Source organism: Chiloscyllium plagiosum, unplaced genomic scaffold, assembly GCF_037043375.1.
Source record: "Chiloscyllium plagiosum isolate Xiang-an unplaced genomic scaffold, Cpla_swu_hap1 HiC_scaffold_42, whole genome shotgun sequence".
NCBI lineage: Eukaryota > Metazoa > Chordata > Chondrichthyes > Orectolobiformes > Hemiscylliidae > Chiloscyllium > Chiloscyllium plagiosum.
The window spans coordinates 8,604,340-8,630,222 of NW_028270180.1; the positions used below are offsets into that span (position 1 = coordinate 8,604,340).

Below are 25,883 nucleotides of genomic sequence, written 5' to 3' on the forward strand. Positions count from 1 at the left end.
TGGGGTTGACAATGTCAAGCCAAGCGACCAATTCAGGTGCCACAACCTTTCCATTACTAACATGTTCAGTTGGAACTGTTGATGCTAACACTTGAAGCTGGGTGACTTGTAAACTTGGTGTACTACTGAGAAACACAAGGCAGTCCCTGGATTGATCGTTCCTGAGTCTGTTTGCAAATCGGGATTTGTATGCAAGTCGGAACACAATGCAGGAAAACATAAAGGAGCCGTTCCGAAGTACAGGAAATGTTGTTATGTCGGGTCTTTAAAATTACACCTGTGCATGGGATCACTTTCATTAAGTCGGACCGTCGCAAATCAAAGACCACCCTCCAGCATCAAACCTCTTGTTGGAAAAAAAAGTTTTTCCCTCTTTCCCAGGTTTTGTAACGATGATGAAAGCACATTCCGTCGAGACTTTGGTACAGGCTCCAGAAGCAACCTCAAGCCCAGGTGAGCACCTTTCACTCCCGCCCTTCCCAACCCGCGAAGCAAGACCGTTAACTGTCTCCCAGCACACCGCGCATGCGCACTATCCGGCCGCACCTGGATGCCGGGCACGCTCAGGCCCTCCGGGACCTGGGACCAATCGGAAGGTGTCGTCTGTGGCACGTGATCTCCTGGGCTCGCTGGTCGCGTGGTCTGCCGGCCGCCTTCTGCCTTTGGGGAAGGGGCTACGGTAAATGTCGGGCGTTACTGCTTGGCGTGTGCTTCAGTGCTGCCCTTTTGTTTTCTTTCTAAATGAATTGAAGGTAATACATAACAGAGCGGGGGGCGGGGGATTGCGAAAATACAAGGAGAGATGATGATGAAGAAGGACGACGTGTGGAATTTATTCTCATGGATTCAGGACAACTTCATGCCCAGTGGAAACCCATTGCACAGTCTCGATGCATCTATAACAATTTGTTTCTTCTGTATTCTTCTGAAATGTGGTTCCTTCATCTTTCTATAATTTTTCATCAGCAATTTTGGTCACTGCCATGAAAGGGACTGATTAAATTGCAACTTCTGCTGTTGGCCTGCTCCCCATGTGTATATCCCTTCCAAACTTTTTCAAGGTGTTTTAATACATTTTTTGTAGTATGGAAAGAGGATCTCTAGTTCATCGTGTTCCCTCTGGTCATCAAACATCATCTGTCTATTCTAATCCCATTTTCCACATTTGGCTCATATCCAGGTGTGCTTTGATGTTTCAAGTGTGTATCTAAATATTTCATAACTTTTGTGGGTTCCTGTCTTTACTGTTTGTTTTGGCAGTTAATTTCTGTTACCCACCACCTTTTCTCAAATCCCTTTTAACCTCCTATTCACCTGAAAACTGCCCACAAGGGAAAAGACTCCCCTACGCATGTCACTCAGACCTTCTTTACAATTGAATCAGGTGGCCCTTCCCTTTTTTTTTGCTTAAAGAAAGCAACCACGGTCTCATTTTTCACAAAGCATAGCCGAAGCACTCCAGACAACATCCCAATGAATATCCTCTCTAGTGCAATCATTCTATTCAGTGATTTTTCAAATTGGGATGTTAATAGGTGCAAGTCATAAAAAGGAAGAGTGTGGTTAGGATCAGTTAATTCAAAATGGTGATTGCTGTATTAGTCACAAAAATCACATTTGTGTATGAGGGACATGGATACAGTGAACAGCCAAGCTATTTTCTCCAGGGGAGGAGTCCAAAACTAGAGGGCATAGGTTTAATGTGAGAGAGGAAAGATATAAAAGGGACTTAAGGGGAAGCTTTTTCATGCAGAGGGTGGTGCATTTATGGAATGAGCTGCCAGAGGAAGTGATGGAGGCTGATACAATTACAACATTTAAAAAGCATCTGGATGGGTATATGAATAGGAAGGGCTTAGAGGGATATGGGCCAAGTGCTGGTCAATGGGACTCAATTAATTTAGGATGTCTGGTTGGCATAGATAAGTTGGGCAAAAGTGTTTGTTTCTATACTCTACGTCTCTATGACTCTAAATAGCATATGCTACAGCTGCAATATGTCCCAGGGTGTTTTACAGCCAATGGGGTCTATTTGAAGTGTATTCATTTGTTACATGATAGGAAGTGTAACAGTCAAATTGTGCATAGCAAGCTTACAGCAATGTGATTGAAGAATAAATATTGATATGAACACTGGAGATAACTTCCAATGAAAATGTGTGATGGGAGCTTTTACATCCACTTGAGAGATTAAACTGGACCATGTTTAAAACCTTATCCAAAAAATGATACCTGCAACTCTGTAACATTCTCTCTTCTGTATTGGAATGTTGCTGTTAATATTTGCACTCAAGTCTTAGATATCTGATTGAGAGGTGACAGTGCGACTAACTAAGCTACAGCTGACATTATAAGTGCATGAGAAACGAACAATGTAGCAAAACAAGCAAAAACAATTTTACCTTTTCTTTAATACATCTGTGTGTATGAGAGAGAACATACAGGAAATAAGACTGTGAGTCTTAAATATTGGGAATTCAATTTGACAATTCTTCCAAAATGCATTGCCCAATGTAAGAATCATCTGTCTTATGAATTAAGAACCAGAGTGAAGTGATTTTAACTTTTTGTAATTGTGCAATATTTTGCAATATTTATGGTTTGTTGCTGTGTAAAATAGTTAAATCTTCTGTTTTTTCTCTGTTTCAGTGCTGAAAATGTGTTGCTGGAAAAGTGCAGCAGGTCAGGCAGCATCCAGGGAACAGGAGAATCGACGTTTCGGGCATAAGCCCTTCTTCAGGAAGAAGCCTTCCTGAAGAAGGGCTTATGCCCGAAACATCGATTCTCCTGTTCCCTGGATGCTGCCTGACCTGCTGCGCTTTTCCAGCAACACATTTTCAGCTCTGATCTCCAGCATCTGCAGACCTCACTTTTTCCTCTCTGTTTCAGTGAACAGGTTAAAGGCTCTGATTTAAGATGCACAAGAATAAGAAAGCCTGGTTTTCTGAAAGTGTAAGCAGACACATTTGTGATCTTTGGGGTATGTATATACTGTACTTTTTAATTCAAAATTGATTTTTAGTCAACTAGTTTCTTGCATTTCTAGATTCAAAATTAATATTATTGATGGGTGTTCAGTTCACTACAATCTTGTTTCCAATCTTGGCAGCAAGAAAATGTGGAAAATCAGTCAGGTATAAATGTGGCAGATCAAAGAGCATTGTAATGAACATTGAAAGGGCAGTGAATCTATTTAAATTGCTAAACATTCAGAGATGAGTAGAAGCTCTAAGCAATATTTGGAACAATCTTCACAAACACAGTTTGATATCTGCAATGTTAAACATAGAAAACTAAAGTCACCATAGTCCCAGAGGACCATAGGGCAACTCTCTCATTGGAGAGACGACTGGTGGTGATTTAACCTGAAGGTCACCAAGTTTACAACACAGAGTAAACACTCCTGCTTAATTTAAAGCAGCAACACAGAAAAGATTTATCCTGTATAGTAATCTGTGAAAATTTGAGAGACTAAGAACTATTTGAAGTAAAAATTAACAACTTTATTTCTTAAAGTATAACAGAGAATAATTAATTAACAACTATTTACAACTCCTTCCTCTAACCTATCTTTTACTTTCCCCTCTAAAATACTAGTCCCGATTAAGATTGACAAAACAAAACTTCTTATCTCAAAACCAGGCAGCTTTCGGTTCTTCTCTGTATTTTGGTGTTCTTTTCATCTTGGGGATTCTGCTTCACAGGTTACTGATCGATAAAGGTACCTTTAAGAGAGCTATTTTTCGGGCAGTCTTTACATGCTGGTCGCTTGGCAGTTCTCCTCTCAACTGTTCAATTTTCCCCAGTCTTATACCCCAAAAGCATCGTTGGCTTTTAAGATTGTCAACATTCTCAATTCAAACATGATTGAAACTTGGTATTTTCGGGGTACAATTTAAACTGATTGGCTGAATTTGAATTTGTTTTTGTCTCATAGCAACTCAGCCAGTGCTATCTGTTCTGAATCAAATGTTACATTGTAAATTCTCCAGCACTAGGTGTGCTTGCCAAGTCTTTCACTCTCTTAAAGGTATAATACACTTCTGCATCTTCATAATACAAAGTCTCAGGCAAAGGTTGAGAGGGGGGGACCTTCATGGTAACCTCAGTCGGTAGAAGAAACAAACTTGCACTATTGGCATCACTCTGCATCACAAGTCAGCCATCCAGCCAACCAATGAGTTAACGAATCATCTGACAACACCAAGAATTGATTAAATGTTTTTAATGTGTGGCAGAGAAGGTGCACATAGCATCCAGAAGGGTGTTTTACTTGAATGCAGCAATGCATATATTGTCCTGCAGCACAAAAAAACTAGACGTGGACATTGTGGTATTGAAGAATCCAAAGTCATTTATTAGTAGCTATTATTTACAAACGTTATCTTCCTCAGGCACAAGAGTGTCTGGGCTAATATTAAGTTTTAAGTTCACAACTGAGGAGCAAACTTCCAGTCGAGTTCATGTTTCAAGTGATCTGAGGTAAGAGATTTAGAGATCTTTATATATGCCTTCAGGTCAGATGCTATGATACAGTGATGATATTATGATTGTCTCTTAAAGGCATACTGATCATGTGGCATAACAAAGCAGCGCTAAATTCACTGACCTCTGTTATCTCTTGGATCATCTTCACAGACAGCTGAGCTTTCCATTTCTGCTCATCCCTTCCAATGCAATTCCAAACAGTCAGACTCCAAAGATCATAGCTGTCAGCAACTATGATCCAGTTGTCAGAGTCCGTTTTCCCCATCTTCATTGCATTTCGGAATCCTTGTAGCACAGGTATGGATGGCCAAGAAGTCTTGACCCAGTGGTCATTTTCACTACATAGGCAATCTTTGATTATATGGCCCTTATCCATCAAATGAATGTGACTGAGCTAGTGCAGGTCTTGTTGGGTTAGGCAGTGTAGATAGAGAAAAATTGTTCCCAGCCATTGAGAACCAGGGGACACAGATTTAAGGTGCATTACAAAAGAAGCAAAGATGACATGAGGAAAATCACTTTATGCAGTGACTGCTTCTTGTCTGGAATGTGCACCATACTGTCTGAGAAGATTGTGGACATAACTCAGTCAAGTCTTTGAAAGAGAATTGGATAATTATCTGAAAAGGAAACATTTGCAGGCTATGAGAAATAAGTTGGTGAGTTGTATTTGGATAAGTTGCTCTTATAGAAAGCCAACTCAGACATGATGGGCTGAATAGTTTCTTTCTGCACTGTAATAATTCTGTGATAAAGTGTCTGTCATTTTGAGCTGAGCTGAGATGAGGAGAAATTTCTTCACTCAAAGGGTTATGAATCTTTGGGATTCATAGTCATTGATTATGTTATGGTCAATAGGGGAGTTGTAGGACCTGGAAATAGAATAGAAAATTGGAGTTGGTGTGGAAATGCACCCTTGACATTGATTGGCAGAATCAGCTTGATGGACTGCATTATATATTCTTGATCTTGTTTCTAGGATACTTAGTTCTTATTATTTTTGACCCATTGAAAAGTCTGCTATATAGTTTTGTTTTATTCATGCAAACCAATAATTATAAATTGCTATGATCATTACTATACAAATTCTATTGGTGTTTATTAGCCATACTTGTTTATAGAGATGATAATATAAAACTATAAGTAGAAGTTTTTGCAAATTCTGTATTCTTAGCTGAGACGTCTACCTTATTAGTGGTAAGTTTGTATTTCACGAATAAGATTTGAATGTATTTCAACTTTTGTTGCTTAAATAGCTTGCATTCCTTGCAGTGATTAGAGTAAAACACATTTGTAAACATTTGATAATTTTAATACATGGTTTCTGTAATTGCTCCTGCAGTAACTGAAGGTGGAATCATCACAAACTGGTGTTCAGCCGATTTCTTATTTAGCAATGATGCTGCTCATCCTGACACACAAAGGTATAAAGCAATAGAATTTGTATAGTTACATTTTTAAAGTTAAATAATACAAATTAATAGCTGCACTCTTAAATAGAATAAAATAATTTAAAATGTGAGTGAATGATACAAGACTATAATAATAACTGTTGAAACTTTATTGCTGGAACAGCACAGCAGGTCAGGCAGCATCCAGGGAACAGGAGATTCGACGTTTCGGGCACAGGCCCTTCTTCAGGAATGAGCAGAGAGTGTTCAGCAGGAGAAGATAAAAGGTAGGGAGGAGGGACTTGGAGGAGGGGAGTTGGAAATGTGATAGGTGGAAAGAGGTCAAGGTGAGGGTGATAGGTCGGAGTAGGATGGAGGCGGAGAGGTCAAGAAGAAGACTGCAGGTCAGGAAGGCGGTGCCGGGCTGGAGGGATCCGGCTGAGACAAGGTGGGGGGAGGGGGGATGAAGAAACTGGTGAAGTCCAAGTTCATCCCCTGCGGTTGGAGGGTTCCCAGTCGGAAGATAAGACGCTCCTCCTCCGACCGTCGGGTTGTTGTGGTTTGGCGGTGGATGAGTCCAATGACCTGCATATCCTCGGTGGAGTGGGAGGGGGAGTTGGAATGCTGTGCCACAGGTTGGTTGGGTTGGTTCGTCCGGGTGGCCCAGAGGTGCTCTCTGAATCGCTCCGCAAGTAGGCGGCCTGTCTCCCCAATATAGAGGAGGCCACACCGGCTGCAGCGGATGCAGTAGATGATGTGGGTGGAGGTGCAGGTGAATCTGTGGCGGATATGGAAGTTTCCCTTGGGGCCTGCGATTGGTGGGGCCACCCCACCAATCTCCATGTACAGCGCATCATCCGCCGTCACTTCCGCCACCTCCAAACAGACCCCAGCACCAAGGATATATTTCCCTCCCCTCCCCTATCAGCTTTCCGTAGAGACCACTCCCTCCGTGACTCCCTTGTCAGATCCACACCCCCCACCGACCCAACCACCACTCCCGGCACCTTCCCTTGCAACCGCAGGAGGTGCAACACTTGCGCCCACACCTCCCCCCTCACTTCTCTCCAAGGCCTCAAGGGAAACTTCCATATCCGCCACAGATTCACCTGCACCTCCACCCACATCATCTACTGCATCCACTGCAGCCGGTGTGGCCTCCTCTATATTGGGGAGACAGGCCGCCTACTTGCGGAGCGATTCAGAGAGCACCTCTGGGCCACCCGGACGAACCAACCCAACCAACCTGTGGCACAGCATTTCAACTCCCCTTCCTACTCCACCGAGGATATGCAGGTCATTGGACTCATCCACCGCCAAACCACAACAACCCGACGGTCGGAGGAGGAGCGTCTTATCTTCCGACTGGGAACCCTCCAACCGCAGGGGATGAACTTGGACTTCACCAGTTTCTTCATCCCCCCTCCCCCCACCTTGTCTCAGCCGGATCCCTCCAGCCCGGCACCGCCTTCCTGACCTGCAGTCTTCTTCTTGACCTCTCCGCCTCCATCCTACTCCGACCTATCACCCTCACCTTGACCTCTTTCCACCTATCACATTTCCAACTCCCCTCCTCCAAGTCCCTCCTCCCTACCTTTTATCTTCTCCTGCTGAACATTCTCTGCTCATTCCTGAAGAAGGGCCTGTGCCCGAAACGTCGAATCTCCTGTTCCCTGGATGCTGCCTGACCTGCTGTGCTGTTCCAGCAATAAAGTTTCAACTTTGATCTCCAGCATCTGCAGACCTCACTTTCTCCTATAATAATAACTGTAGTGATCCCAGCATGAAGATATGACCGCAGAGCTCACTTTGTAGGAAGCAGCAGCCAATCCACATGCACAAACTAATTAAGACATTTCAGCGAACTTGTCAGAAATTTCTCTGCCCAGTGGAAGGAAATCAGTATCAGTGTCAAAATGTAAAAGATAGTGGTAAAAATTAGGATTTTGAACTAGTGGCATGTGTGTTTGGTTTAATGTGTTAGGGAGTTTAATGATCAACTCATCAGTATTTCTGGAGCCATGATTTTTATTTTAAACTAGTCTGAGAGAGGGCATCCTGGGGTGAAAATATGGTGGTACTGGGAGAGTTTTATTAGCAGACAGAATAAACATTGAGAAGCATTAGCTTGCTTTTCCTATAGAAGGATCAGGAATTTGTTTTTTGCTTAGGGGAAACCTCTAAGCCTGGAAAGTTTCTAGTTTTAGTTCACATGACTGTTGGTTAAAATTATATATATGAAACAGTTTCCTCTCGAATAAGGAGCTACTTCAGAGAGATTAAGAAATATGTTATTTCAATATGTTGAGATCTTCATTATTTAATTACATCTTTTCTTATTTTCGATTTGAAACTGCAAACCGAAGTTGAGAAGTAAACTTTGAACAACCGCTTGTTTATAAAACACGGAAAACAAGCTGATATTTCTTTATGGGAACACTGAGGTTGGTACACTTATGGAATGAGCTGCGAGCGGTTGAGGTGGGAACACTAGCAATATTTAAAAAGAATTTGAACAAAACATGGATAGGAAAGGCTTAGAAGGGTATGTGCCAAGTGCGGGGAAATGGGGTCAGCGTTGTTTGACATTTTAGTTGGCATGGACCAGTTTTGAACCAAAGGCCCTGTCTCCGTGCTGTAGGACTCTATGACTGTAACTGGCCTGGAAAGTTCATCGCTGGTTTGTTGTTGTCCTAAGAACATGGCAGATACTTGGGCACAGGGACATGCTACATTGAAGGACTGGCAGCAAGTTGAATATTGAGGTTAATTAAGGACAGAATCATGCTGGCTAGGCAATCACAAAGATCATTAAAAAAGAAAGAAAAACCATTGTTTGAATTTACTTTTGGGCAAAAAGCTATATGGCTATGAAACCTGCTGGACAGAGTTTTGTGCTCTTTAGTCATCCTCTGGTTAAAGAATGATTTAATGTTTCGAGAAAAGAATCCAAGGGATATTCCTTGGAACTTACTGCAAACTGCTTTCATTGACTGATGACTTCAGAATTCAAGCAAAATACAATCTCGTGCCTGTAAATCAATGCAATGTTCCAGGAGTTTTATAAAAGCATCATACTCATTATTGAAATGGTTATCAAACTGGCCAGTTACGACTCTTAGCATCATAGAGCATGGAAACAACCAGTCCATGCTGACCATGATCCCAAATTAAACAACTCCTAACTGTCGTTTAATTTATCCTTTAACTTTGTCTGTCTGTCTCTGTGTGATAGATATATACATTAGAGAGATTGAGATTACAATAAAAGAAGATTGGAATTGAATCAATCATAGACATTAATTAGATTGTTGTTTGCTCTTCTAAGATACAGTAATAATAAGTCGTTAATTTCCGTTTAAACTATATGCTTGATGTTTGAGATCTGTTATTCTAAAAGTCTGGTTAGGAACAATGCTGCAATATTTTAATTTCACAATATTGAGTATTAGCAAGTATGATTTAGTCTGACTTGTTATCTCTGTGTTAAAACAAAAGTTTTTAGTTTGAAAGTTTCAGAGCTACCAGAGGAAGTGGTGGAGGCTGGTACAATTGCAACATTTAAAAGGCATTTGGATGGGTGTATGAATAGGAAGGGTTTGGAGGGATACAGGCTGGGTGCTGGCAGGTGGGACTAGTGCAAGGTTTGTGAAGGTTTGTAGCTCAAGTTGAGGTTTAGGGTGTAGGTTTGCTCACTGAGCTGTAGGTTTGATATTCAGAAGTTTCATTACCTGGCTAGGTAACATCATCAGTGGCGACCTCCAAGTGAAGCAAAGCTGTTGTCTCCTGCTTTCTATTTATATGTTTGTCCTGGATGGGGTTTGTAGTGATGTCATTTCCTGTTCATTTTCTGAGGGGTTGATAGATGGTATCTAGATCTATGTGTTTGTTTATGGCGTTGTGGTTGGAGTGCCAGGCCTCTAGGAATTCTCTGGCATGTCTTTGCTTAGCCTGTCCCAGGATAGATGTGTTGTCCCAGCCGAAATGGTGGTTTTTTTTCATCCGTGTGTAGGGCTTCAAGGGAGAGAGGGTTGTGTCTTTTTGTGGCTAGCTGGTGTTCGTGTATTCTGGTGGCTAACTTTCTTCCTGTTTGCCCTATGTAGTGTTTGTGGCAGTCCTTGCATGGAATTTTGTAGATGCCGTTGGTTTTGTCCATGAGTTATACTAGGTCTTTTAAGTTTATTAGTTTTTGTTTGAAAGTGTTGGTGGGTTTGTGTGCTACTAAAGCTCTGGTTAGACCCCATTTGGAGTACTGTGTCCAGTTTTGGGCCCCACACCTCAGGAGGGACATACTGGCACTGGACTGTGTCCAGCTGAGATTCACACCCATGTTCCCTGGAATGGTAGGTCTAACATATGAGGAACGGCTGAGGATCCTGGGATTGTACTCATTGGAGTTTAGAAGGTTAAGGGGAGATCTAATAGAAACTTACAAGATAATACATGGCTTGGAAAGGGTGGACGCTAAGAAATTGTTTCCGTCAGGCAGGGAGACTAGGACCCGTGGGCACAGCCTTAAAATTAGAGGGGGTCAATTCAAAACAGAAATGCGGAGACATTTCTTCAGCCGGAGAGTGGTGGGCCTGTGGAATTCATTGCCGCGGAGTGCAGTGGAGGCCGGGACGCTAAATGTCTTCAAGGCAGAGATTGATAAATTCTTGATGTCACAAGGAATTAAGGGCTACGGGGAGAATGACGGGTAAGTGGAGTTGAAATGCCCATCAGCCATGATTAAATGGCGGAGTGGACTCGATGGGCCGAATGGCCTTACTTCCATCCTATGTCTTATGGTCTTACTAGGATTCTGAGGGGTCTTAGTTGTCTGGCTATCATTTCTGAAACTCCTTTGATGTATGGTAAGGTGGTTAGGGTTCATGGCTGTGTTTGGTCTGCTTGTTGTGGTTTGTTCTTGAGGAATCTGCGGACTGTATTTTTTGAGTATCAGTTCTTCTGGAATACGTTGTATAGGTGGTTCTCCTCTGTTTTCCGAATTTCGTCTGTGCTGCAGTGTGTGGTGGCTCGTTGGTGGGACTAGATTGGGTTGGGATATCTGGTATTCATGGATGGGTTGGACCGAAGGGTCTGTTTCCGTGCTGTACATCTCTATGACTCTATATGAAGTGTATGGTTATTTCAAGTTGAAAAACATCGAAACATGTGTCCAATCAAGGAAGAGGCTGTCACATTCTTAAGACTAAGAATTGAAAGAAACAGCTACGTTAAAAACTAAAGATGTGATAACAAAGTTGCTTCCCTCTGGTGTTGGAGTACTGTAACATGCGGGTTTTACGATATATGTAATTGCATTTTTAGGCTGTTCCCAAATTTTTCAATTTATGTATTATATGTTTTATATATATTATGTATAGCATGATTTGTTCTATTTTATCTTCCTTTCTCATTTGTAATAAACTTCTTTATCATTGTTATTATTATTGTCCAAGACAGTAGAGCTGGCACGGTAGGTAGTGTTTGGGCTGAGCCTGTCCGCTTCAGGCCAGCCGCATTCTTTATATCTCTCTGCTTTTCGTCTTTTTTTCTTTTTCTTTTTCTGTTCTTTTTCTTCATCTTCCTGACGTTGTGGGGAGGACAGTTAAGTGTCGCAAGGATTCCTGCCTTCGTAGGCCCGATGTGTGGACTCCTGGAATGGCAGCAGGGCATTGGCTGCAGTGATAGTTGAGTGGGGACTACAATAGGCCCAGAGTATGGACTCTTCCGGCAATGGCAAGTCATCAACAGCAACAGTGTCGGTGTCCAGAGTGGGGGTTCCATGCTGCAGTAGGCCCAAAACAGGAAACATCTAGCAGTCTGGAGCCGTGTTTGAGTCCCTGGCCAATGAAGATGAACTCTATTTAAGTACTTCCTTTTATTTTTCTGTATCCCAAAATGGAGCCGGATTGTGGTGACAGGGCATTTTCACTGTATCTCCTGAGATATATGTGACAATAAATCATTCATTCATAAAATCTGCAAAAATGTGTGCGTGTGTTTCAGTGAAGAACAACATTTTTAAATAAAAAAAAGGTTATCAAGCCAGGTTTCAGTTTGGGATCTGACCTGTCCAGTCGTAACATCAGCTGGGATAACACTGCTCCCTATTACTATATCCTTACGTTTTGCTAGGATATGGCCAGAAACTCCTCAGATGGTATATGAACATTTAACTTTTATAGACAATTCATAACTATTAGATTTTAGTTTGGTCCAGAGAAACTTACTGATGCGTTGTAGATCTTAAAATTGCTAAACAGCGTTTTGAAAAGGTTCATGGAACAAGAATATTTACATAATTAGTTACTTCTTGGCTCAGCTTTTAGTTTAAATGCAATTCAGCTTCATGGCCTTATGAATTTTGTTTTATCTTTTAGAATCTTTGAGAGTTTGGATTTTGTGGAGGACAAGGCTACAGTTTTTCATGCTAGTTATCTTTCGGCATGTGAAGACTCTGGGCTCAATGATAGTGTAGCTATGGGTCACTTTCTGCTTCCCCCATCCTGCCTTCATGAAGGTTAGTGCGAAGCAGATAAGAGATACAATTAATCTTTTAGACATTGGTTTCATCATTGGCAATTGTGTGAAGTTATTGTAGAGTTGTATGTCTGGCTTAACTTTAAGAGCCCACAGGAAAATCTTAGATGGGACTAAAATAGGACAATATAGGGAACGCCTGCTTTGGATAAAATAATGCCTTACCACACCTATGGAATGATTACTTTTCTCAACAGAAATGTAAAGACCACTGGGTGTAGGAGGTGGCAAACTTAGTAGGAATTTGGTCTGACGACAGTAGTTAGGTGAGAGTAGAACTCAAACAAAATAACATTGCTGTTGGTGATCATGTGTAAAGATGTTAATCCACATCAAAAATAGCCCCAAGGGGTTATGTTTTTAATGAGCTTTTTCTGCTCAGAAGGTTTAATGGCATTATAATTTAAATGTGCTTTTGGAAAGGGGAAAGTGTAACTCTTTAGTTTCATGCATCTTTTACGTGAAGTCAAATTTGATGCAACTTATAAGCAATATTTCCATCCTTTAGATTTTAGTCTTTCAGGTTAACTGGGGAGTAATGGAAGGCAACAGGCCGTAGTCATAGTGATATGGGACAGAATATTCCCCCCTTGAAAGTGGGGATAAGGGAAATAACAGAATAATGTGTCTCTGGAGAGATACTTGCCTGTATCATGCCACTTCAGTTAAATACAAGGCAAGAAGATTCAGTTGACATTTTCTCAACGTGCCAGCAATTAAAAATCCTTGAGTGATCAATTAATGTTCGCTTATGGGCCACTGCTTACAACTATCCCAGTTATTCAGCACTTGAGCAGGTGGGGAATTAGGTTACTCCAAGTTGGAGCCATTTGCTACCCAATCTGGGGTCAGTTAGAATCAAGGATAGGGGGCAAGGGTTGACCTGTGGAAGCTACCTCCTTGCCCATGCCCTTGCCTCTAAGTGCTTCTCTTCCTGCAATCCCATCTGATGAGAAGCAAAAGAAATCTACTTAGTTAATGATATGAAATATTTGTTTTAAACACAGCTGCATTTTTTAAAAACTCCTCCTCTTTTCATCCAGTTAGACTATAGCATTGATCAAAGCTTCAGAGTAGGTTACCAGCCTGTGACAGGACCCAACCAATAAGTAATGTTGTGTGGAAACTGAAAAAATGTACTGGTGGAGTACTAGATGGAGAATAAAAGTTACTTTGGAGTTTCTGTTCTCAATATTACTTGATTTATTTTTGTACTTTTTAAAGTTTTATTTTTAATTAAGCATCTGCAGCCCTCCTCACATCTATGAGCAACATCAGAATCGCTTGTAAAATTTGAGCAAGCAGGAATAGCATACTAGGCATGGGATTCATTTGAAGTTGAACATGAGGTTGAATTCTGCAATTTTTGGTCAGTTGCATTTGTCATCAAGGAATATTGTGACAGAACCCCTGGAGATTGAATGGATGATTGAGTCAAATGTGCATGATTCTGTAAAAGGAATAGGCTAAGTGGTGTTCATTACTTCCACTTTTCACATGCTTAAGACAAAATAATGTCTATATTTGGACTATTCCATGCGTATTTTGTGTTCTTAATTATTTCAGAAATTCGAGCAGCTGTTGGAAATTTCATTTGGGAGCTGGACAATCCTTTACAGCCTCAGCAGGTGAGGTTATTTCCTTCCATTTTGTGTTTTGTTTCTAAGGTGCTGTAGAAATTAATTGATGTATTCAAATAGGTATGCACAGTGTTCTAAATAAAATCCAATAATGACCCCCATAACCTAGACACTTGTAAGAATACATGCAGTGATTGTAAACATGTGTGACCTTGCTTGACGTGACTATTGAGTCATAGATGGAGGTAATTGGCAGTAATTTTGTGAATTATCAAATGAAGCTCCATGTTGGATCTGCCAAATTATTGAATTGAGTCACTGCTATACTATTCCAGCATGCTCCATCATTTGTTTGCTTTCCATCTTGTCGTAATATTTTACTGTCAACTATAATTGAACTGACAGCAGTTAGCTTCTGGGAAAGAACATGCAAATAAGTATTTGTATACACTTATACAGATGGACCATATACACAAATGCAGACAGATATGCATGGGTTCAGAAATATTTGCATTTATAGGCAATGAAAATGCCACACATTAGATACATAGTTACTGTTGCATCAGATTGTGACTCCTTGTTACTTTAAATTTTAACATTAGTCACATGAGAGAGGAGATGCTTCAAAAAGGAAGAGATCTGCAAACTGTCACCACCCAGAAATGGAAAAAATAGACCAAGACATTCATAATAATGGGCGCAGGTTTGTTTCTTCAGTCTAATCCTATATTGCAATGAAAGAAACTCTTGCTGTTTAAGTTGCAAATTATACTATAATTACTTGCGTTATTGAAAGGACTACATGTAAAACACTTTAGAGTGTCCATTTGTCATAAAACTTGCAATTAAAGGCCAGTTACATTTTGCTGAAATTTTTGATAATAAAAGAAATTCCAATATTCGTTTTCAGTAAAATATGCAAACATGCATTGTAGGCATGAGGAGAAAGTGAGGACTGTAGATACTGGAGATCAAAGTCAAAATGTATGGTGCTGGAAAAGCACAGCCAGTCAGGCAGCATCACAGGAGCAGGAGTGTCGATGTTTCGAGCATAAACTCTTCATCAGGAATGTGGCTACATCAGGAATCAGCTCACATTCTAGATGAAGGGCTTATGCTTGAAACGTCGACTCTTCTGCTCCTCGGATGCTGCCTGACCAGCTATGCTTTTCCAGCACCACACTTTTTGACATTGTATGTCATGACCCAATTTAGCTCAATGTTGGCTGTCTTAACTGTTAACACATGCATAGACTTGTAATTTCTATTATTCTTAAGAATATGACCTTCGATCAAAAATGTGAGTATGTTGTTTTAATTTTTAATTCTCTTTTTCACATATTCAACTGTAATGACTGCTGGGAACTTTTGAAGATTAGAATACTTAGTGCGAAATTACTAGAAATCTTCAATTATATTTTCTACTTACCTTGTTGCAGTCATAGAGTCATAGAGATATACAACATGGAAACTGTCCAACTCGTCCATGTTGACCAGATATCATATAAATCTAGTCCCATTTGGCAGCATTTGGGCCATACCTCTCTAAACCCTTCCTATTTATATACCCATCCAGATTTCTTTTAAATGCTGCAATTGTACCAGCCTCCACCACTTCCTCTAGCAGCTCATTCCATACACGCACCAGCCTCTTCATGAAAAAGTTGCACCATAGGTCCCTTTTATATCTTTCCCCTCTCAGCTTAAACCTATGCCCTCTATTTTTGGACTTCTCCACCCTAGAGAAAAGACCTTAAGTATTTGCCCTATCCATGCCTTTCATGAGTTTATAAATTTTTGATTTAATCCTTGAATTAAAATTTAGAATTTGTGAATTATAAGAAAGATATAGAAAAAAGACGGGGACCCTCTTGTGATGCAGTTAGTAGTGTTCCTACTTCTAGACGGAGTGGCTTGTGTCCAATTCCCCCTGCTCTAGAGGTGTGTAATAACATCTCTGAACAGGTGAATAGAAAGGCAAGTCAGGGACAGAATAAAAGTAAAGAAAATGCATACAATGTGGTGAAGATTGGTCCGAGCCAGAGGATTGTAATGAGTTTAAACACCAGCAGAGGACAACTAAATAAGCAATAAGGAGGAGAAGATGAAAAATGAGAATAAGCTAGCTAGTGACACAAAAGAATATTGAAAAGAGATTTTGAGACATCACAGTCTCAATGGTTAGCACTGTTGCCTCATAGTGCCAAGGACCTAGGTTCGATCCAGCCTTGGGCAACTGTGGAGTTTGCATGTTCTCCCCTTTACCTGTCTGGGTTTCCTCTGGCTGTTCTAGTTTCCTTCCACAGTCCAAGCATGTTCAGGTTAAGTGGATTAGCAATGTTAAATAGCCCAAAGTATCTCGAAATGTGCAGGCTAGGTGGATTAGACTTGGGAAATGCAGGATTGCAGGGTTTTGGGGGGTCTGGGTGGGATGCTTTTTGGAGGGTGGGTGTGGACTCGATGGGCTGAATGCCCTTCTTCCACACTGTAGGAATTCTATGAAAGAAACTGTTTTGGCTGTTGTTGTGGAATAATGCCAAAAATCCATATTTTAATCCAACTTTTCACAACAAGTTAGATCTCCATAGTCACAACTCAAAACTGCCTTTGAGCAATTTATTAGAATTGTTGCATAAAATATTAGATATTTGGTTGTGCATTTGACACAATAAGCATTATAATGCTTATTTTTCATGTAACTACATGTGATGTAGCAGCTGATACATTAGAATGTTATTGCATGTTATTTATTTTAGATATCATGATTATAAACTTTCTGATTCACAGTAGCATTGCTGAGAATATCAATTTTAGTTTAGTTGGTAATGGGGCGTGCCCCTTAAAGTCAATTTTCAGGCACCCCTTGTGAGACAGTGATTGGAATAGGTGTACCCTGAAGCAAATTATAGAAATATAGAAACATAAAAATAGGAGCAGATAATGGCCATTTAGCCCTTGGAGCCTGCTGCACTCTCCTTGGATGTTGCCTGAATTGCTGTGCTCTTCCAGCACCACTAATCCAGAATCTGGTTTCCAGCATCTGCAGTCATTGTTTTTACCTCATGCCTGATCATCCAACTCAATGCCCGTTTTTCCTTTCTCTATGTACCTTTTGACCCCTTTTAGCCCAAATAGTTACATAGAAATCCTTCTCAAAAAATTCAGTGTCTTGGTATCAGACACTTCCTATGGCAGTGAATTACATAGGCTGACCATTCTATGAATGAAGAAATTTCTCCTCATCTTGTATCTTTAAATTATTCTGGAATCCCAGGTCATCGGGAACATCCTACGTTTACCCTGTCTAGTCCTGTTAGAATTTTATGAGTTTCTTTGCGTCCCTTCTCATTCTTCTAAACTCAATAAATCTAGTCCTAACCAATCCAGTCTCTTTTCAGTCACAAGTCCTGCCATCCTTTTGTTGCATTCCCTTCACACTCAGAATATCTTTGCTCAGATAGAATCATATGATTCCTGCAGTTTGGAAGAGCATCCCACCCAGACCCATCTCCCCACCCTGTAATGCTGCATTTCCCATGGCTAATGCACCTAGCCTGCACATCTCTAGAAGCTATGGACAGTTTACCAGATATGGAGATCATATTTCACACAGAACTCCAAATGTAATCTCACCAAGATAATTGTACAACTGTAGCAAGATATTCTTGCTCCTATATTTGAATTTTCTCACAATGAAGGCCAGCAAACCATTTTCCCCTTCATTGTCTGCTATAACTGCTTACTTAATTTCAGCGATATGTGTATGTGGATACCCAAGAGTCCTGTTTTCCCCATCTATCACCATTCATTTAATAATCTGCCTTCTTGTTTTTGCTTCCAAACTGGATAACCTCACATTCATCCACATTATATTTCATTTGCCATGCATTTGCCCACTCACTCAACTTAAGCAAATTATACTGAAGCATATCTCTCCATCCTCCTCATAGTTCACCCTCCCACCCAGTTTTGTGTCATCCGTCTATTTGGAGAAATTACATTTAGTTCCCTCAGCAAAATCATAGTTATCTTATGAATAATTGGGGTCCAAGCACTGATTCCTGTCATGCTCCACTAGTCACTGGGTGCCACAGAATAAGATTCATTTATTCGTAGCTCCTAATTTCTTATGTGGGACCTTATCAAAAGCCTTCAGAAAGTTCAAGTAAATCACAGCACTGGCTCTCCCTTATCACATCTATGAGTTATGTCCTTGAAAAATTCCATAAGTTTGTCAACCATAATTTCCCTTTCATAAATCTTTGCTGTATCTGTCTGATCCAGTCACTGTTTTTCAAGTGGTCTGTCATACATCTTTTAAAATGGACTTTAATATTGCCGATGTCAGGCTAACCAGTCTCAATTCCCTTTCTCCTCTACCTTTGTATAATAATATGATTATGTCAGATACTTCCCCAACTATAAGAATTACATCAACTATTGTCAGTTAATTGATGTGAAATTTCTTCTGAATTGGAATTTGTATGATTCTCCTTGGGAGAGACCTAGTTATCTCAGGATTATGAATGACATTTAGCAGAAATAAGTGGCCCTCATATGACAACAACAGCTGAAGCTTATTTTTGTACAGTGCCTTTAACATAGTAAAGAATCCAGAGTTCTTCACAGGAATGTTTTAAGACAAAATATGACACCAAGACACAAAAGGAGATTAGTGAGTTTTGAGATGATTTGTAGCTCAGGTTGAGGTTCTGGATGTAAGTTTGCTTGCTGAGATGGAAGATTCATTTTCAGGCGTTTCATCATCATACTAGGTAACATCTTCAGTGAGCGTCCAGACGAAGCCTTCTGAAGGCTTCGTCTGGAGGCTCACTGAAGATGTTACCTAGTATGGTAACGAAACATCTGAAATTGAACCTTGCAACTCAGCAAGCAAACCTACATCCAGAGCAAAAGGAGGTATTCGGTCAGGTGAGCAAAAGCTAGGCCAAAGATGTGGGCTTTAAGGAGTTTGGTAAAGGAGGGAAACAAGGCAGAGAGGTGGAAGAAGGGAATTCCAGAGATTAGTGCCTCAGAATGATAGAGAAATTAAAATTGGCTATGCTCATGAGGGTAGAATTAGATGAGCATAGAGATCTTGGTGAGTTGTAGAACTAAAGGAATTACTGAGTTAGAGAGGCCAAGTGGAGAGCACAGGGTGACAACTGAAATGGAACTTGGCATGGGGACTGAAAATTATCTTCTGAGTATTTTCTTAGCGGAAAATTTCTGCTCCTCCAATTATTGATAACTTACCTGATAATTTAGCTGTATTGAAGGGTCAGGAGAGATGCGTAAATCATTGAGGAGCATGTGGCAAGTGACAAAATAGTAAGAATTACAGGATCACAGCAGACAGTATACAAAGGCTACTGGAGCTGTCAATCACTTATTTTTTGTTGGTGTAACATAAGGTTTTTATTGAAAGACAGGTCAGTGCGGATCTGAAGAAAGCTATTGTAAAGGAAAGGATGATATTTTCTTAAAGGAGAGGACCATCTAGAATTAAAATGTATCCAGCCCTATGGTTAGCTATGAAACTATTTACCAAATGGGCATTTAGCAACTGAAAAGCCCCTCAAGTGTTCATAATACATTGTGCCAAGTAACTAAATGAGATATTTTATGGGATTTTAGTGAACCTTGTGTGCAGTTTTGTAGCACTGCAGTCACTGCCTAGACCCATTGGGATTTACTAAATACATAACTTATAGTGTAGGCAAACGAAAACATTGGAAGCTGGTATAAATTCTTGGGAGTTCATCAAGCGTCTGTCAGTTTTAACCACAAATGTCATGACAATTACTTTAGTATCTCAGGGTTATACAAAGGTATTTGAACTTGGTTCTGAAATGTTGCTGTATAACGTTTTCAAAGCAGAAACCAGAATTTAGGGATTGAAACACCATCATTTGAAGCTACAACTTGTCACGTTCAACAGATGTACCCTGTAAACAACATGGTAACTGGTAAGAAATAGATTGCATTTATAATTTATGATCCCAGTTGATGTTATTACTGGTCAAATCAAATCCCAAACTGAAATCTGGTTTTATAGATCATTTTTGTTTTGGTTTTAAGAGTTTGGTCTTTCACTGAAACAAATGTATGTTATGCTGCCGATTTGGTTTTAACAATAAACCACAAGTTTGTTACATAAAAGAAATTAAGATAAAATTGAATAAGCCAACTTTACATACAACAAAAGTTTAATTATTTCAAAACACGCACTAAACCGCAACTAATCCTGACAGCATTCCTTTACAGTACTCAAAGGCAGAGAGAATTCCTTTCTCATACAGATGGTTTGACTTAGTTTTGGCTTCACTCCCCTTTTGGAGAATCTGATCATCTGTTCTTGAGCTTGAATACAATTGAAAGTAGACTTTCTCACCTTCAAATAACCCCTTCAAGAATTTAACCTAACATTTCTGGTCTGGAATTTAAAATAAACTCCTTACATTGAGGTGTAACCTATTTCTTAATAGCTCTAAACTTTCTTTAGGAGCAACTGTTTTACATATCCAGCTTGAGCTAAGACTTCTGCAAAGCTGCTTCAGACTAAAAGTCTCTTTTCCAGCTATGGGTGTTTCCCCTAAAGTTAAAAAATAAATCCATTTTGGAATCTTATACTTGAAATGTAATGCACATTTGATAACAATATTCACTTATAAAACTCACTGAATAAAACCAAATTCCCGTTACTCTCCAGAAGGTTTATTTCAATCTGTGTTTTAAATGAAAGTACCATGGCTGCAGCAAAACCTCCAAGTTAATAATTAAACCCTTCATAGACACCGACCAAATCCACATGCCACCACCTCAAAATCCATACTCTAAAATAAATGATATTTAAATACAAATTATAAATATATCTTGCATCATAACTTATTCAATACTGGTAAAATGTCTTGAATTTAATTGATTTCCCAGTACCAGCTTGGTAGCAGTTTTTCTATGAATTACATGTTGGGTTGAATTGCCGTTGCATAGCTTAAACATGCAATCTAGGGCGATATTTCAGTGCAGTACTTATAGAGTGATGGATGTTTAGATATTCTATTAGATAGAAATCGCATTTCTCTGTGTTTGAGGATAAGGAAGATCCCATTGCACTGTTCCAATAAGAAGATGTATTCCTCCACGTCCCAGTTTTAATGTCTTAACCAACATCATCAAAATACATTTTTTAATAATTTATCTTTTAGGGACTTTGCACTCTATAAGATGTCTGTTGTATTTGCTGCAGCAACTATATTTAAACATTCAAGCTAATGAATTTTTTGAGACATCCCAAGGTTGTGAAAGACAATATTAATGCAAGTTGTTTCCTTAATAACTCGTCCTCCAGAGACAATATTTGGTATGCTGTCCCTTTGAAGCTTTCTCATGGCATCCAGCACTCTTGATCAACATTCTTCCCCTAGCCTCCCTTTTGTACAGTTTGTTTATTCCTATTAGACATTATTCTTTCTCTCACATTCTGCACTGTTTCAATACCTGTTTTCATCAAAGCTGATTTTTGTTGTAGTTGCTCTGAATGGTGTTGTGGAGAAACATTTGAATTCAAAAGTCTTTTATTATGTTGAGTTACATAGAGTCCATTATTCCAGAACTAGAAACAGGCTGGTGGTTGTGCTTCACTCAATTTCTTCTTAAACACCATCAAAATATTCATCTGTTTGCTCCTCACAATCTATCTGTCTAAACCGGGGAAAACAAATACTGTCCAGGTGAGAGTTTTGCAGAATACATCTGTTCGATCCATGAGCATCACACCAAGCTTCTACTTGCCTGTTATTTTAATTCTCCACCTTGCTCTCCCTCTCTGTCTGTTGCTTGCTACAATGTTCCATTTAAGTTTAACACAGATTGAAAGAACTGCATCTTCTCATTCAGCTAATTTATAGCCTTTTGGATTCAGTTTTGAGTTCAGTATTTTAGTATGCCCTTTAGTTTTTGTTTTTTTCTGGTTTCTCGCTTGCTTCCTTTGCTTTTGAATTGTAACTGTTCCTATTCCTGCCATTCATACCCCCTCTAGACATACCTTTCGTTTCTTTACTTATCCCAATATCCCTCTTTTTCGCCTTGTGCCATACAATGTTTTGACATTTAATCATTATGCCTTCCTCCCTGTCGTAGTGCTTTCCTTTCACTTATTGAAAACCTATTGTTTCTAACTTCCTGCAGTTCTAATTGAAGGTCACAGACCTGGAATATTAACTTGTTTCTGTCTTCACTGATGCTGTCTGACTTGCATTTTCCAGCATTCTCTGATTTTTATTACAATGATATTTAATTGGGTATTATGAAATGAAAAATAGGTTTCTTAGCTGCTTTGCAATCATACATCTTCCAACACTTACAGTAGCCTCAATATGTGATATTTTGGTTGTATTTAAATTTTATTTTGAATCTCTGTGAGTTTCATTTTTCACTGAGATCATGTATTAAAAATTAGATAATTAGAAGTCACTGCATCTTGCAGCAAAGTTTCCCAAGATATAAAAGCACACAGGAGAAAGTGAGGACTGCAGATGCTGGAGATCAGAGCTGAAAATGTGTTGTTGGAAAAGGGCAGCAGGTCAGGCAGCATCCAAGGAGCAGGAGAATCGATGTTTCGGGCATGAGCCCTACTTCAGAAATGAGGAAAGTGTGCCAAGCAGGCTAAGATAAAAGGTAGGGAGGAGAGACTTGGGGGAGGGGCATTGGAAATGCGATAGGTGGAAGGAGGTTAAGATGAGGGTGATAGGCCGGAGTGGGGGTGGGGGCGGGGGCGAAGAGGTCAGGAAGAAGATTGCACATTAGGAAGGTGGTGCTGAGTTCGAGGGTTGGGACTGAGACAAGGTGGGGGGAGGGGAAATGAGGAAACTGGAGAAATCTGAGTTCATCCCTTGTGGTTGGAGGGTTCCTGGGCGGAAGATGAGGCGCTCTTCCTCCAGCCGTCGTGTTGCTATGGTCTGGCAATGGACTCCCCCTCCCACTCCACCAAGGACATGCAGGTCCTTGGACTCCTCCATCACCAGACCATAGCAACACGACGGCTGGAGGAAGAGCGCCTCATCTTCCTCCCAGGAACCCTCCAACCACAAGGGATGAACTCAGATTTCTCCAGTTTCCTCATTTCCCCTCCCCCCACATTGTCTCAGTCCCAACCCTTGAACTCAGCACCACCTTCCTAACCTGCAATCTTCTTCCTGACCTCTCCGCCCCCACCCCCACTCCAGTCTATCACCCTCACCTTATCACCCTCACCTTAACCTCCTTCCACCTGTCGCATTTCCAACACCCCTCCCCCAAGTCTCTCCTCCCTACCTTTTATCTTAGCTGCTTGGCACACTTTCCTCATTCCTGAAGTAGGGCTCATGCCTGAAACGTCGATTCTCCTGCACCTTGGATGCTGCCTGACCTGCGCTTTTCCAGCAACACATTTTCAGCTATAAAAGCACACAGTGGATTATTGTTAATTCTATGAAGAAAGTGCACAAAAGGGAATAGTTTTGATTTAACTGTAGTCATTTGTTTTGATACTTCTGGTTAGGTTTTATCTCTATTGACGAGCTGAAGAAGTACCCAGGAGATTTGTACGACTTCATTCCAGGCAGCGCAGGTTATTCAGTCTGCTGTGCCCATAGAGACAAAATATTTTCAGTTTTAAAAAGCAGAAACAGGAACCACACATTTATTCATACAAATTAAACAGGACTGAAATCAGCTTCAACTGAAAAAAAAGCCTTTGAACATTGGTGAAGGTATGAACTTTTGCAGTAGCCTGTTATGTTTTGCTCAATGATAGATTGTTAAGAATAAAGTTTTTTTGCTTACTATGTAAAATGTTTTGTAATTATTGAACTGTAATCCCTTTATGTTTGCATTAATATATCGAATGTAGCTCAATTACTTGTGTTAATGCATCACATCAAATGAATAATCATAGTGATTTCACACAAAATTACAGAGAAAATATAAAAGTGTAATCATCTGTGTTGGTGTTTAACCTCTTTGGGAGAAATATTTCTAACCCCACTTGCCCGTTGTTTCCAAATTTACTCTATCATTTTTTGAAGTTTTCAATAACTTTATAAAATAAATCAATTATTATAACAAATGCAGTCCCAATTTTCACATTTTACTTCAAAGATTCCTCACGTACCTAATTGTGTTTTTAGTGAAGTAAAAATGGAAAGTGCTAGAGAAGCTCAACAGGTCTGGCGAGAGAAAAGGATTTTATTTTTTAAGTTTAGTATGACTTCTTCTGAGTCAGAATGTTGTCAATTCAAATCTGTATTCAGATACTAGCTTGACATTTCAGTACAGAATCATTATTTGTAGAGCAGATTGGTAATCCTGACATAGTGTCTAATAGTTACATCTCAATTGACATAAATAATGCACACTATCTGCTGTTTTACCCTTTCTATTTGTGGAACGTCTTTGCGTAAAAATTGGCTTCCAATTGTCATTAAAGTTATTATGAGGGATTTTTGATTTTTGGGATATTGTGCATGGTACTTTGTAATGCAAATAAATGTGTATTCATAAAAATAACTTAATTCCTTGAGGTACTATTGGTGAGTTGTGAATCTAAACTCCAAAGTCCACATTGTCCATTAACAGCATAATAATTTATTTACCAAAATATACCACCGAACGTTTACTGAAGTTAAGTGCCATCTGCAATTACTTTGTTTATTCCACCATAATTAGTACCCCCTTGCAGCTATCACTGATCTTTAGCATTATTTGTTATGCCTCCTTTCTGCTAAGTTGAATGGAAATCCATCCAGACTTAAGTTGAAGTAATTGCTGTATAGAGAAAACAGAAGAAGATCCAAAAACTAACTTTAGACCTTCACTTCTAAACTGTACTTTGCATGTATATTTTGTTTCCTATCCCCAAACCATTATTTAGTTGCATTTGCTACACTCTTCCCATTTCCAGACGTCTGAATTTTCTCTGAGTCTCGTGGCAAAAAAAGGCTTTCTAAAAGATCTGTCGGCCACAGCCATTGAATTTTCTCCATTGCATTACCTGTCACCTCTTTTTGTCTACTGCAATAAATTTTCTTAAATTTGACTGGCTAATCCTAATCGTGTTCTCTTCGTTGGACACCTATTAATTCAAATTTTAATGCAAGATTTTAGCATTTTTCTTTGAATAATAGTCAAAGTGAATTGTAACTTATTGGGTTATCTCTGTTGGTACATTTTGGAAATTGAATCTTAGAATCTCCACAGTACTGAAGCAGGCCAGTCGGCCCATCGAGTTCACACTGGCCCTCCGAAGACCATCCCACCCAGACCCACCCTCTATCTTCTCCTAGTAACTCTGTATTTCCTCTGGCTAATCCATCTAGCTTGTACATCCCTGGACACTATGAGCAATTAAGCATGGCCAATCCACCTAACCTGCACATCTTTGGACAGGAAACCTACGCATCACGGGGAGAATGTACAAACCTCACATGGACCAAGCTCCAGTTTTCTGTTGTGAATTAGCACTGCTGCCTCGCAGCGCCAGAGACCCGGGTTCAATTCCTGACTCAGGCGACTGACTGTGTGGAGTTTGCACGTTCTCCCCGTGTCTGCGTGGGTTTCCTCCGGGTCCTCCGGTTTCCTCCCATCATCCAAAGATGTGCAGGTCAGGTGAATTGGCCATGCTAAATTGCCCGTAGTGTTAGGTATAGGGGTAAATGTAGGGGTATGGGTGGGTTGCGCTTCGGCGGGTCGGTGTGGACTTGTTGGGCCGAAGGGCCTGTTTCCATACTGTAATGTAATCTAATCTAATCTGTAATCTAATCTAATCGAATTCATTCTCAGTAGAATCTTAGAATACAAACTTTTTCAGAAAACATATTTTATTGGGGAGGAATACTGATTTACAATCTACCTGATT

The 25,883-nt window shown here is 40.1% G+C and overlaps 1 protein-coding gene across 4 annotated transcripts; it reads left to right on the forward strand.

Annotated features, from left to right (window-relative positions):
• The first annotated feature begins 649 nt into the window (after positions 1-649).
• Positions 650-25,265, forward strand: terb2 (telomere repeat binding bouquet formation protein 2). Of its 4 annotated transcripts, none has more exons than XM_087981952.1 (8): positions 650-679; positions 2,890-2,980; positions 5,831-5,912; positions 12,248-12,387; positions 13,974-14,035; positions 14,590-14,690; positions 19,865-19,956; positions 23,529-25,265. In XM_087981952.1, the coding sequence occupies exons 2-8, from the start codon at positions 2,917-2,919 to the stop codon at positions 23,684-23,686; spliced, it is 699 nt and encodes a 232-aa protein (XP_087838078.1). In that variant the 5' UTR covers positions 650-679; positions 2,890-2,916; the 3' UTR covers positions 23,687-25,265. The 4 variants fall into 4 exon arrangements, with proteins under 4 accessions (XP_087838078.1, XP_087838080.1, XP_087838081.1 ...); XM_087981954.1 differs by having other exon boundaries at positions 19,868-19,956; XM_087981953.1 differs by lacking the exon at positions 650-679 and adding an exon at positions 866-1,180.
• The last annotated feature ends 618 nt before the right edge of the window (positions 25,266-25,883 follow it).

What these genes read in the sequence shown, in the direction of transcription:
- terb2 (XM_087981952.1), top strand. Translation starts at nt 2,917, where the DNA reads ATGCACAAGAATAAGAAAGCCTGGTTTTCTGAAAGTGTAAGCAGACAC. An exon ending in ACACATTTGTGATCTTTGGG is followed by an intron (nt 2,981 to 5,830) that starts GTATGTATATAC and finishes TTGCTCCTGCAG; the next exon opens with TAACTGAAGGTGGAATCATC. An exon ending in TGTAAACAACATGGTAACTG is followed by an intron (nt 19,957 to 23,528) that starts GTAAGAAATAGA and finishes ACTTCTGGTTAG; the next exon opens with GTTTTATCTCTATTGACGAG.